The sequence below is a fragment of the Equus caballus genome, chromosome 20, assembly GCF_041296265.1.
Source record: "Equus caballus isolate H_3958 breed thoroughbred chromosome 20, TB-T2T, whole genome shotgun sequence".
Taxonomy (NCBI): domain Eukaryota; kingdom Metazoa; phylum Chordata; class Mammalia; order Perissodactyla; family Equidae; genus Equus; species Equus caballus.
In genome coordinates this window covers 53,137,033-53,149,782 of record NC_091703.1, presented here as the reverse complement: position 1 = coordinate 53,149,782, position 12,750 = coordinate 53,137,033, and the positions used below count along the sequence as shown (strand labels likewise).

The 12,750-nt window shown below is 44.0% G+C and overlaps 1 protein-coding gene across 4 annotated transcripts in view; it reads left to right on the top strand.

Annotated features, from left to right (window-relative positions):
* PKHD1 (PKHD1 ciliary IPT domain containing fibrocystin/polyductin) overlaps positions 1-12,750 on the top strand; it is a 414,787-nt gene that overhangs the window by 33,961 nt on the left and 368,076 nt on the right. For 3 of the 4 annotated variants that reach the window (XR_002802305.2, XM_014734488.3, XM_070244729.1), the window contains exons 20-27: positions 367-494; positions 1,266-1,441; positions 4,223-4,361; positions 6,300-6,427; positions 8,736-8,920; positions 9,837-9,959; positions 11,445-11,550; positions 12,046-12,321. Coding sequence is in view for 3 of the 4 variants with exons in the window: in XM_014734488.3 (XP_014589974.3) it covers positions 367-494; positions 1,266-1,441; positions 4,223-4,361; positions 6,300-6,427; positions 8,736-8,920; positions 9,837-9,959; positions 11,445-11,550; positions 12,046-12,321 (1,261 nt within the window). In the remaining variant the exon portion in view is untranslated. The remainder of the gene's footprint in view (positions 1-366; positions 495-1,265; positions 1,442-4,222; positions 4,362-6,299; positions 6,428-8,735; positions 8,921-9,836; positions 9,960-11,444; positions 11,551-12,045; positions 12,322-12,750) is intronic. The other variant, XM_070244730.1, reaches the window with a different exon arrangement.

Sequence of the window (12,750 nt, the reverse complement as noted above, 5' to 3'; positions counted from 1 at the left end):
CTCAGAGTTAGAAGCCAAGGATGCCAGGGAGTTAAGAGTTAATGGGCTGAGGCTCAGAGAGGTTAAGTGACTTGCTCAAGGTGGCACAGGTAACTGGGTCAGAACAGCGGTTTTCTAATTGAAATATTTGAAAATCCTCACTGGCAAGCACAATGCTAGGCATTGAATAACTCTCTGTTGGGTAAATAATTTACTCTAAACTCTTTGTCTCTACAGCTAGACTGGTAAGCTCCAGGAGGTGGGAACTGGGCTGGCTCTCTCACAGCCTGAGGCGGGGCTCTGGGGGGTGACCTCTCCTCATTGCACCTTGTGTGAAAGGCTGCTTTCTGCACAAATAGAGCTGAAGCACTTATTTGGTGTCCACAGTTGTGCATGGCCTACAAAGGTCACATGAATACGATCCTGAAGGTGACCGTGTCCTTCACAGTCGACTTTCAAAATGTCGCTAAGAACATTACCTGCGACTGGAGACTCGAGGGGACCAGTCCCAACAGGTAGCTAGCCTTGGGGAGGTGTGGTGGGAATGCTGCCAGCCAGGAGGATTGGCTCTCTTGGGGATAGCGGCTCACATAAGGCACTAACTCTTTCCTATATTTGGGCCTCGGACTCTAACTTGGGGCTCTGAACACGTTTTATTCGACAAAGAAGTTTGATTTAAGAGCAGGTAGTTGTTAGGAATATAATACTTCCTAGAAGGAGCCTAATATTCTCATAGGGATAGAATCATGGAACGTCATATTTGGAAGAGATTTTAGAGAACATTCCTTGACATTACAGATGAGAGAAAGCGGGGCCCAGAGAACTTACGATTCACCAACGTTCATTCAGCAAGTGAACGAAGACCAGAATAAAATTCAGGCATCTTGACTCCTTGGTTCGGTGCTCTTTCCATATCTCTCTTATGGGTTTTGTAAGCGGTTTTAAAACCTCAATGAGTTCAGTAATGTCCAGGGTATTAATCTGTGTGGTTAGAGACTAACATATGATCTGCTTAAGACAAACAATTATATTGTAATTTGAAAATACTACTGATGTGGAGTGTCATGAATGAATGATGGACTTAAATGTGACTCATTAGTGTGCCTTCACAAGCTGAGCTGAGCCTGTCTTGGATGGACGTTTGTACCTGTGGCACACAGGACTGTCTGGGTGCAGGGGTTCTTGGGGTCTGTCTCTTGGTTGTGCAGTCCTCAGGCAAGCCCCCAGGTTCGAGAACTGGGGCTTTAACGGGAGAGGCCCATTTCTTCTCTGCACATGTTTTCCAGCTGGCAGTTCACTTGCACTGACCTCTGGAACACTTGTGTGCATCGCTCCATGGATCTGCAGCCGCCTCTGGCAAGCTCCCCCGCGCTGGTTCATCTGATTGACCTCCTCCCTCTGTCTCAGGAGCCAGGCGTGTTCTACATGGATGAAATTGTTATTGCAGACACAAACCTAACAGGTGATCTTCGAATCCCCCCTCTTCCGTGGGACTGTCCATCAAATGGCAACCTCAAACTTCTCTGTCAGGGGCTGCTTTTCTTTTAATGAAGAGGGAACAGGCGGTTCTCCATCTCGCCTGCCTGGGTCCTAGAAAGAAGATGGAGTTGGGGTGGTGCACCTTTGGCCCCTGTATCTCCCTAGTTAGTCTCCTTTCTTTTCCTGTTTACCCCGATGCTTGCTCTTGTTTCTGGTGCTTGTGCTCTTACGCCGATTCACCACTTTCTTGCTGAGAAGTTTTGGTTTTCTCATCCATGAAATGGGCATAATGAGGGCCCTATCTCATTGGATTATTGTCAAGACCAACTGAAGTATAATGAACTGAAGTATAATGAGTTAACTGAGCACTCACCATAGGTCCTGCCTCTAGTAAGTGCTCAGTAAATATAAGCAATTATTGCTACTATTATCATCATTATTGTTAGGCCAGCAGGATTTCTCCACCTCTCCATCAGTTAATATCTGTCATACAGAGTGCTGCACAGAACACAGCAATATCTGGCCCTGTAAATGGGCTAAAGTTCTGATTTATGACCCTTAGGACAGACACAGTGAGAGTTAGAGGGTAGCCACATCCTCCGGAGAATGGGCTTGTCCTGCTTTCTGCCCCTCCAGACTCCTGCCCCTCATCATTCAGAGCTCAGGCCTGGCCCCCTTCTCCCTTGAGAAAGCTTGGGCTTGGGCACAGTCATCCCCCCTGGCTTTGCTTGTGTAAAAGCCTAGGGACAAAGTGCTCATCAGGGTCCTCCTGAGGCTGGCCACATATGATGCCCACCCGGGGGAAGAGAGGCCCACGGCCTGGAGAGAATGAGGTAGTTTGCTTCTGGAGCTGCCAGGCTTCCAAATTCTGTTCACTTTCTCTTTTCCCTCAAATCCCTTATGACTTTGGGACTCAGCTTTCCTGCTTTTCATAGCTTCTCTTTCTTTCTCTCTCCAAGGAGAAAAGGATTTGCTTTCCAAATGTGCAACTTTTTAAGCTTTTGCCTGAAAATCACAGAGCTGAGGGCAGGGGAGCTGAGGGGTGGGTGGCAAGGGGACTCTCTTTCAGCCCTGAATTACCTTGTCTTTGATACTCATCAAAATTCCATCTCTTGTCTGTTTCAGTGGTTTAAGTGTTTTGGGGGCATCTGAGTCAGGATGGGTCATTGCTTATTTCAAACTCTGCTTTATTCTGGCACACTTAGAAAACAGTATTCAAATGGTGTCCTGGGGTGACTGTCTGAATTTCTTGGTGCCTAAGACAGCTGGCGGGATCCTTTGGTGACCCCCAAGTGCTGCCCAGATTCCCAGAGGGCTGAGGGCATCAATACTGCATACGCTGAACCCACTGACTGGGAACGCAGGACTAGATAGCAGGTGCTATTTCCCTTTCTCCTCTCCAGATCCTCACAGCCCAGCATCCAGAGCCCTTTCTCACTCCCCCCCCCCCCCAACCCCCCGCCACCAAATGCTGCAGGATCTGGAACCATCTAGGGGTGAGGTGGGCATGGGGGGTGGGTGGGGGAAGCAGGGAGGGAGAGGGCAGAGACAAGAAAGAGCTGGAGCTGGCTTGGGTAGACTATCTGTTTCCCTCTTTGTCTAGTTACCCTGCTGGCAGTGACTTTCCTTTGGGGATCCTTTCATGGCAACATAAACTCTGCACACTTTGGCTCAATATTCATAGCTAATTGTCTGACATTTATCTGATCAATTTAGCACTTGATTATATGCTCCCACCTAATGTCCTCTCAGAAAGTTCTTTTTATCTAATGGGAGCTACCATTTATTTCTCACTTAGTTCTCAGAACCCATAAGATGGTCCTATTATCCCTACTCAATAGACGAGGAAACCAAAGCTAAGAGGGGCTGAGCATCTTGCCCCAGATCAGCTGGGATGTGGGGAGATTGGAACCTAGAGATTGTTGACCCCAGAGTCAAACCTTCAATGACTCTGTACCCAGCTGAGCAAATAAACACTTACCGAGCATCTACTCTGTGCATGGTGTTGTGCAAAGCACTGGGCGTGCAAAGACACTGCCTTTGAACTATTCACTGTCTTGATTGTACAGTCTTGGGGAAGAAGTTATCATAGTGGCTAGCAGGGGAGAAGAAGATATTGAAATGTATTGTGCTAGTCATTTAAATCTGCCATCTCACTAAACTCTCTCTGCCATTTAGATCGATATCTGTCTTGATTTCCACCTTACAAATGAGAAGTGGAGTCTGAGAGAGCTTATGTCAATTAGCCAACGGTAACCCAATAGAAGTGGAAAATCAGGACTTGAGCAGGGATCTCTTTCAAAGCTTGCGCTCTTTCTGCACACATGCTGACTCCACGCTGTGAATAAACACTCAAGTACTCCCCGTATGTGCCTAATGTGTTCAGTGGGGGATCAGCTGTACATCCTGGAGCTGTCAGGGAACTTGGGAAGGAAAAGAAGAAAGGGGGGCAGTTCACATTGCAACAGATTATCTGTGGGGGGGGGGGGCCTCCAACAGTGTGGAGAGTGATATTTGACCAGCTTGGGGCTTATTGAACTTTGCTGTGGAGTTAGCTCTCATCTCCTTACACCATCACCTTGTATTATCCTTTTGGTACTAAACTCCTGCTTCCCCTTCCTCTGCTCTTCATGGCAGCAGTTACATAGGCGTCCTTTCAGCGTATGCTGAGATCTAAGTGACTCAGCATCTCCTGGTGGGACTTTCCACACAGCTGGTCTTCCATCTTGACTTACTTGATAATAATTGGATCATTGGCCTCTAGTTTCTCAAGCTGACTCTGGAACAGCTCGCCCTGGCGGGAATCTGGTGGAATTGCTCTCTGTGGTGGGATCCCCTCCAGTCTACAATGTAACGTGCTGGTTGGCAGGGTGTGGCCCAGAGCTCCCGCTCATCAGCGCAAGGTAGGGAGCCGTCTTTGCTCACCTGTCCCTCCTTGGGATTGCTAGTTGGCCTTGCAAAACAGAGGTGGGACTTTTATCAGGAAAAGCTACCTGTCTTGTTGCTTAAAACAACGATTCTCAATCTTAAGAATGCAGCATCAGACTCACCTGGAGGTATTCTTAAAACACAAATTGCTGGGCCTTCACCTCACAGGCTCTAATTCAGTAGGTTTGGGGCAGGGCCTGAGAATTTGCATTTCTAATGAGCTCCCAGGTAATACCGATTCTATTGGTTTGGGGACTATACTTTGAGAACTAGTTTCTAGTGAATTTGTTTAAAAATAGTTGTATTTTTATGCTTTTCAGAGGTTCACATTACCACTGTTTTCTGTTTGCTCCCCTCATTCCACTCCCTATATATTAATCTTATTGGAATTTGAGGCTAAATGAAACAAGGAACAGAAACAGCTGTTTCTAAGAACTCACCACCAGGTGGCACTAGCACCCCATAAGCGTTTCTTACTAGTCAAACGTTCCCCGTCACAGTTTACAAAGCGGTAACTAAGGATCAGGCTCCTCCAAGCTCGTGGAATGCTTGTATGCTCTAATTCATTCTTTAAATTTTTTACTAAAGCCCCAGTAGCAGGAGAAGAATTGAGATGCTCTGCCTTTAAAATTTCCTCCCCCTCCCCCACCCCCCATCTCTTTCTAACACACCACGCTTGGGAGGGTGTGTTAAAGACAGGTACAGAAAGCCTGAATCTGTGCTCCACTTTCCTTGACTTAGTGTCCCATGGTCCTCTGTGCACCAAAGATGCAAAACCATCAACAGACTGACGGAGGGATAGAGCTTCCGTGGCGGCGACGGAGCCGCCGTATTAGCCAGCCTGCGGTCGAGCTCCAGATGCCAAAGTTATGAACTCGGAAACGATCGAGGCTAATTCAGGTTACTCTGAACAGGTCCACACTTAGAGTGGTCCTCATAACCTTCCTTTCTGAGTTTTCCTCAAGTCGCTTAGCCTCTTAGGCAAGGCAAGATGATCTTCAGACTGACCTCTCCTAGATTCCTCCCCAACACTCGTAGTTTCACTCTGGCTGTTTCTGTATGGTTGTATGTATGCACATCCGTATGTGGTACTTAAATAATATTATTGGTAGAGATCATAAATGTTCGTGTTGAAAATTTGGAAAATACAGAAAAACACTTCAAAGAAGATACAAATCACTCATAAATCCCTCTGCTCAGAGATAACTTGTATTAACACATTGCATCTCTACTTTAACTGCCTTTTTGTATACATATATACATGTACATATCTACTTTTTAAACCTCAAATTGGGACCATACATTATATACTTTATTTTCAACATGCCCTTTTCACCCTGGTGGTATAAATTGAATATTTCCCAGTATCATTAAACATTCCTCTAAAATATGGTTTTTAATGGCTGAACAGTGTTCCCTCTAATGGCGTGTCATGATGTATTTGACCCATTTTTCATATTAAAAGCAAGATTAGGCAGGCACTCGTAAGATAAGAACTCGGCTGGATGGAGTGGCCTGGGTATCAGCTGGGGCTCCTGACTGGGGAGGTGTCTGTGGAACAGGGCACTGCCTTCTCACCTGACCTTTGCAAATGGAGTTAGAGAATACCACTTTCTCCTTCCACTCTGTGCTTCGGGACCAGAGCGGTGGAGGCCAGAACCATCACTCTTCACCTGGGTCCCTGTGCTCCCAGGATCAGTGAAGGGGAAGGCTGGACCATTCTTAAAGAAGCCTAACATTTATGCTACATGTTTCCTGCTGTGATGGGAGAGGGGCACCCATATCTGGGAGCTTGAGTTCAATGTCTGGAAACATGGGGGACTACCTGGTCTTTGAGACAGAGCTGTGTTCTGTCTGGATTGGCACCTCTGCATGATTTCTGTGGTTAATGCTTTACTTTTGACATGCCACAGCTCTGTGCCCACTGAAGGAGCAGAAGAACGATCCGGGCTAGTCCACGTGACAACACAGAGACTACAGAGGACAAGTCTGCCTTTAGGAGGACACTTTCGCATCCAACTTTCTAATACAGTGATTCCCGGTAAAGGGGTAATTGGGGGCGCAAGATTTCTCACTTGTATTTTCAGGGGCATTCCCAGGCAGACACCATCCTGTGAGATTGTCAGGCAGGGTGCCAGTCTTACAACTATTTTGTTTATTTTCCAGTGTCTGAAAATGACCTTCTTAAAATCAAAGATCTGGACAATAACAATAACATATCACTGTTGGTATGATCCAACCCTTTTAGTTTTATAAATGCAGAAACCAGTGCATTAGCTTCCTGGGGCTATCCTAACAGGTTACCGCAAACTTGGCAGCTTAAAACAATAGAAATTCATTCTCTCACACTTCTGGAAGCTGGAAGTCCAAAATCAAGCTGTTGGCAGGGCTGCGCTCCCTTCAAAGGCTCTAGAGGAGAATTCATTTCCCACCTCTTCCATTTTCTGGTGGCTGCCAGCATTCCTTGCCTGTGGCTGCATCACTCCAGCCCTTGCCTCCTCGGTCACATTGCCTTTTTCTCTTCTGTTTCAAAATTCCCTCTGTCTCAGTCCTATAAGATTGCATTTAGGGCCTACCTGGATAATCCAGGATGAACTCCTCTTCTCAAGATCCTTAACCACATCTTTTGCATTATAACATAACATTCACTCTTTTGCCTTATAAGGTAATAGTCATAGGTTCCAGGGAGTAGGACATGGACATATCTTTTTGAGGGCCACCATTCAGCCCGCTATACTGAGGTTTGCCCAAAGGTCATCCAAATAGTCGATGGCAGGGTCTGGATGTGAACTTGTGTCTTTGATTCTCAGGTTGGTCTTCTTCTCTCTAAAGTTTCTTAGGCCAAGATCCATGGCAGCTGTGGTCCTTCCGAATTAAATTCCATGGTGATACCATGTTCTATTGAGGATTTCTGTGGTCATAACAAACATAGAAAGAGCTTTCAGACACCATGAGAGTACAACAGCTTCTGAATCTTCAAGAACAGACACATTTCACAAAGGACAAGGATTAGAAGTGATTATATATTATTTATTTGGTGAGAACATAAGGGAAGCAGAAAGGAGGCTCAGGAGACCTCAAGAGCGGCTGGATAAAAATTGGCACATGGTCCAAAAGTCTTCTGCCCTCCCAAGCAGAGAGATGCTGGGCTTGCAAGGAATCTTCTTGGGTGGGAGGAATGGAGTGGTGTTTTTTACCCTAACAGGGTAACTTGGGAAAAGTTGCTGGCCCCTGGGCTGCTGGAATCTGATGATGAGTGAAGAAGTGCCGACAATACCCTGCTTCTCTGAAGTCCATCACTGTGCTGTGTTTCCCTTCTCATGAATGAGAGAGCTGCAGCCTGTCTGTACAGACTTTTCCTGCCACTATGTTCTGTTGCTGATGCTCCTCACAGCACTGCCTGCAAGAAAACCGGGGGAAAGCCAGCCTTAACCTGGCCTTTTGAAATTATGATGGCCCTCAAATTATGTATTCATGTAGATCAGTCTTTTTTCAAAGGATGAGAATTTTGTTTGCATTTAGAAATACAGTGATATTTTGTTAACACTCCAGGACAGTGTGGGATTCAAGCTCTTGAGTAGGTAGAGGCAACCTGAGTTTTAATCTAAACCTGTTTCACTTGGTTGGCAAGCTTCTGAATCTCGCTGGGTTTCCTTTTCTTCATCTCTAAAGGCGGCATTAGGATCCCCAAGCGACCCACCTCACAGGGCTGTTGGGAGTAGCTAATGAAATGGAAACTTTTGGTAAAGCATGAGACAGGGTTCAAACACAAGCAAGGCTTAAGTACAGAGTGTTTTTATTTCTCTGTGGGAATGCGGAATGGGGAAGCAGGTGGTTGGGCTTAAAGGAAATTCTAATAGAGAAACCAAAGTTAAACGCCAACATTCCTCAGCTGGGTTGGCGAAGTTTTTATGGGTGTCAGCTGCTGTGTGCCTCCGCCACTGCCTGTGAAAGGTGGCCAACTTTTCTCTGTTCACAGGGCCCACTAAGTTTTTCCAAGGAAAACCCAATATCTAATTAGACTTTCAGGCATTATTGGGGTGTCTGGAGTTTACATTTTGAGTTGACATTTGAGATAGTTTTGTCTGATATGACTGTGCTCTCTGTTTGCAGATGTGATACTGATGAAAGATAGTGTGATATAAGACATGGGCAACTACTTGTACTGGCCTTAGGAAAAAATGGTTTAATTGCACTGGGGATTCTCTTGAAGCTGTATTTTGAACTTGAGGGTCTTTTGCATATTTAGTAGGCATCCTGACATTTATTCTCTGTTACCTGGATGATGAGACCCTGTGAGGTGGAGTAATTAGTGTCTGTATTTTCTGTATCAAAACCTTCTCCCACAGATGTCCCTGTGCATATTTCAGCTAGTCACCTTCACAAGCTCTTACGGAACAATGCTGACGACTTCACAGCCAGGTACCTCAATGTCAGTGACTTCAGTGTGATGGAGGATCTAAAGTCTTGCTATGAACGTGTATGGACTCTCTCCTGGTCCGCCCAAGTTGGGGATTTGCCCAATTTCATCAGGGTATGTATGATGTGCCTTTTAGTGGTATAGATGTGATGCCCCGGAACAATTTTGTGAAAAAAAAAAAAAAAAGCATCAGGATTATAGGAATGAAAACTGTCATGAATTATTAATTTTGTTGGAATATTCAAGTAAGAGGCTTCAATTAGCTTTCTTTCTAGAAGTTTTCGAGATGTTTTTTGTGTCTCATATCCCTGATAAATCAATTTAAACCCAACCTCTCCTTTCCTAACTCAGTATAGGTAGAGAAGGTGTTGGTCAGTGTCCACCATTCAATAATTCTACATCTGTTATTGGATAATTTAAACAGATGTGATTGACTCAGATTATCATGCAGGCAGATGGCACAGCAGAAGGAAGTTTAGAAAAGGATTTGCTGTCTTTGGATAATGACAAAACCAGATGCTCTTGCATATTTAGGGTTTTAAAAAATAATCTAATGATCATCTAGCATTTGGTTATTATAAAATGAAACTCAGGATAAAATTTTATCCCTGTTATGTGGTATTGTGGGTCATCTGGTTTTCAAACAAAATCCTTGGGTGGAGATGAAGGAAGGTTGGGAGTCATCTCATGGCACTGTTTCCTTACGTTTTATTTCAATATTTTGGATTGCAAACACATAAAATAGAAAAGCACGTAGAAACACAATATCTCAAGACTTAGAGAGAGGATGGTTTTCTGTGCCTTTTGGGGCAACTTTACTTGCAAATAAATATTCTTCTAGTCGACTGGAGCTTTCATTAGCCATTACTTACTGTTGAGTTTCTAGATATCAATCTCCTGTCACTGCATTTTCACTTTCTAGCTATCTGATTATCTTAAACAGAATGTGAAAAGACCCTTTATAATATGTTTTAATCAAGATTAGACTTCTATTCCATGACAGAATTCACAAGAAATGTAACCATCTCAGGTCTCTGATGAAAATCTAACTGGAGTGAACCCTGTTGCGACCACTCGTGTGGTGTATGATGGTGGAGTTTTTCTTGGACCCATATTTGGAGACATGTTGGTTACTGCCAACCGGTGCCCTCAGGTGAGAGAGGATGGGCCCTCACAGAGTAAGTACTAGTTTCCAGTCTATCTCGGCCCCTCCCTGATTTGTAATTTGGACTAATCCCAAAGATCAGTTTTCTAATCCATAAAACAGAGACAATTGTGGCTGTCCTCTTTCTACTTCCACAGGGAATGGAAAGTACTCAGAAAATATAAGTGCCTTGTACACAAAACCATCCATTAACACTCTATTATTGTACTTATTGATGCTATTATTGTGAAACATAAAAATAGAGATCCTCTATAGCTACATATGATTTATACCTCCACACAGTGGCAGTAGAAAGTAAGTGATCTAGGTACACTCCTTTTCTCCTTCAGATGTCTTTTTCTCATTCCCATCTGCCCATACTCCTGTTACAAGTCATTTGCTTTTAATTTGAAAAAATTTTAAAATACAAAACCTATAAAGAATAGTACAATGAACACCTGGGTACTCACACAATTGCCAACATTTTTTTGTGTGTGTGTGAGGAAGATTGGCCCAGGCTAACGGCCGTTGCCAGTCTTCCTCTTTTTGCTTGAGGAAGATTATCACTGACCTAACATCTGTGCCAATCTTCCTCTATTTTTGTATGTGGGACACCGCCACAGCGTGGGTTAATGAATAGTGGGTAGGTCTGCACCCAAGATCTGAACCCACAAACCCCAGGCTGCCAAAGTGGACTTAACCACTATGCCACTGGGCCAGCCCCAATTTCCAAAATTTTGATGTATTTATTTTATCTTTTTTGTCTTTATGAATAAAGTAAAACATTATGGATAAAATCAAAGGGTTCTTTATCACCTATGCCTTCATGCCATCCCGATACTCTTCCCTCCATGAGCAAACACTATCGTAGAGCTTTTAATCCTTATTTTATTTGTAGAGAATTGCGTGAGTCATATCTTTTTCACCTCCCTCATCTCCAAGTATTGTAGAGTTCTTTGGATTAACATTAGCCCCAGGGAGAGGGAAAGACATATAGTCTCTTCTTGGGGACCTACCATTCTAGGACAAAAAACACCCAAAGCTGATTGTCCAAATACACCCTAATCTAGTTATACACCCATGTAGTGATTGTGGAAGGAAGGTGCCCTCTTTGTTGGCATTTACCTGCAAAGACAGGGCTTTTCACAGGAAGTAGGTACCCAGTTGAAAATATAGAGTGATAAAGAGTCCTTGCACAGCTTGAATTTATTAAATTTACTTCTATATGACAGAGAGGGAATTTACTCAAGATTTAGCATACTTAATTGCAGAAACATTAGGTTTCAGCATATCTATAATCATTTTAATAAAGCCTAACATGTTTGAGTTATTCATTACTATTTAGGGCTTATTACTGGGAAATACAAGAAAGAAAAAGAGAATAAGTGGATCATTAACACCTTTAAATTTCGGCAGAGTTCACAAGTACTTGATGAATATTCTTGAGCGTATGAAATGCATACATTTCCTTTTAATTCTTTTGCCTCATTTCAGGTGGTTGTGCGAGTGAATGACATCCCCGCTCACTGCTCAGGTTCCTGCTCTTTCCGATACCTTGAAGCGTCAACTCCCCGGGTCCATTCGGTGTGCTATTCTCCTGGTATGGTTTGACTTGGCATTGAGATGGGCAGGAACTGTAGACTCAGAGTGACTTGTTAGAGGCCATGTACCTACTGATGGGCGGGTAGAAGGTGTGTCAGTTCATGGGGTGGGTGTTAGTGATGCAGTAGAAAGTATATTTTTTGGCCAATCAAAATGATATGGGCATGATCTAAAATGGAGATAAGTGGGTTTTGATGACTTAAAATGTTTTATTCTCTTTGTCTCTTGTTTTGAAATATTCTTTATTTTGATTTTTTTCCACAAATTTATTGACTAGTGATCTCTCAGCACTAGTTTGAGAAAATTTAACATGGGGCCTGTGTGCTACAATAATAAATGCAGATGTCCAATAGTGGAGGCAGCATTCAACAGCCTGAATTTTGAGAGGGGAAGGTGAGAGGGAGTGAACCTTTGATGTGAGGGAGAATTCTCTTAAATCAAGTGGTATCGCTGAAAGATGATTTTGTTCTTTCAATTTCTTTCCTCCTTTAAGACGGTGACACGGACCTACTGGTTTATATTACTGGAACTAGCTTCTCTGGTGACTACAAGGCCTTGCAGGTTACAGTGAACAAAACAAGTTGCAAAGTTATTTTCTCAAACCAGACAAATGTGGTCTGTCAGGCAGACCTGCTACCTGTTGGAGTGCATCAGATCTCGATGTTGGTGAGACCCTCCGGTCGTGCCATCAATGCCAGCGGAGGAGGCCTCTTCCTAAACGTGGAACCCAGACTGGATGCCGTGGAGCCTTCCAGAGCTGCAGAGATTGGTAATCTGGGGAGGACCCCACATTGCATCTGACATTCTGAAGCTGGTGTTCTTGTCGATATGCAGGAATCTAGTCCTGCCATGTAATAAATTCCATATCCACTATGATTCACAGCTTTTTGTTTTCTGCCATCAGCACTTCTTCTAATGAGTAACAGAAGTTTGAGCCCTTAAATGAACTCACTTGACACGTAAAGGATCATAGTTTGGCTGATGGTGTCAGGCATAATTGGGTCTGTCACTGAGTCACCAGGACAATGTGGTCTAGTAAAAACAACACTAGATTGGGAATTAGGACATGTGCCTGGGTTTTCTTCCCACCAAAGTCAGATGTGTGACCTTAAAATTTCAGTTCTCTGGGACTTAGTTTCCCGATGGTGATGACAATAGGCACAGGAACATTTATTGAGTACCCCTTCTAGGCAATCAC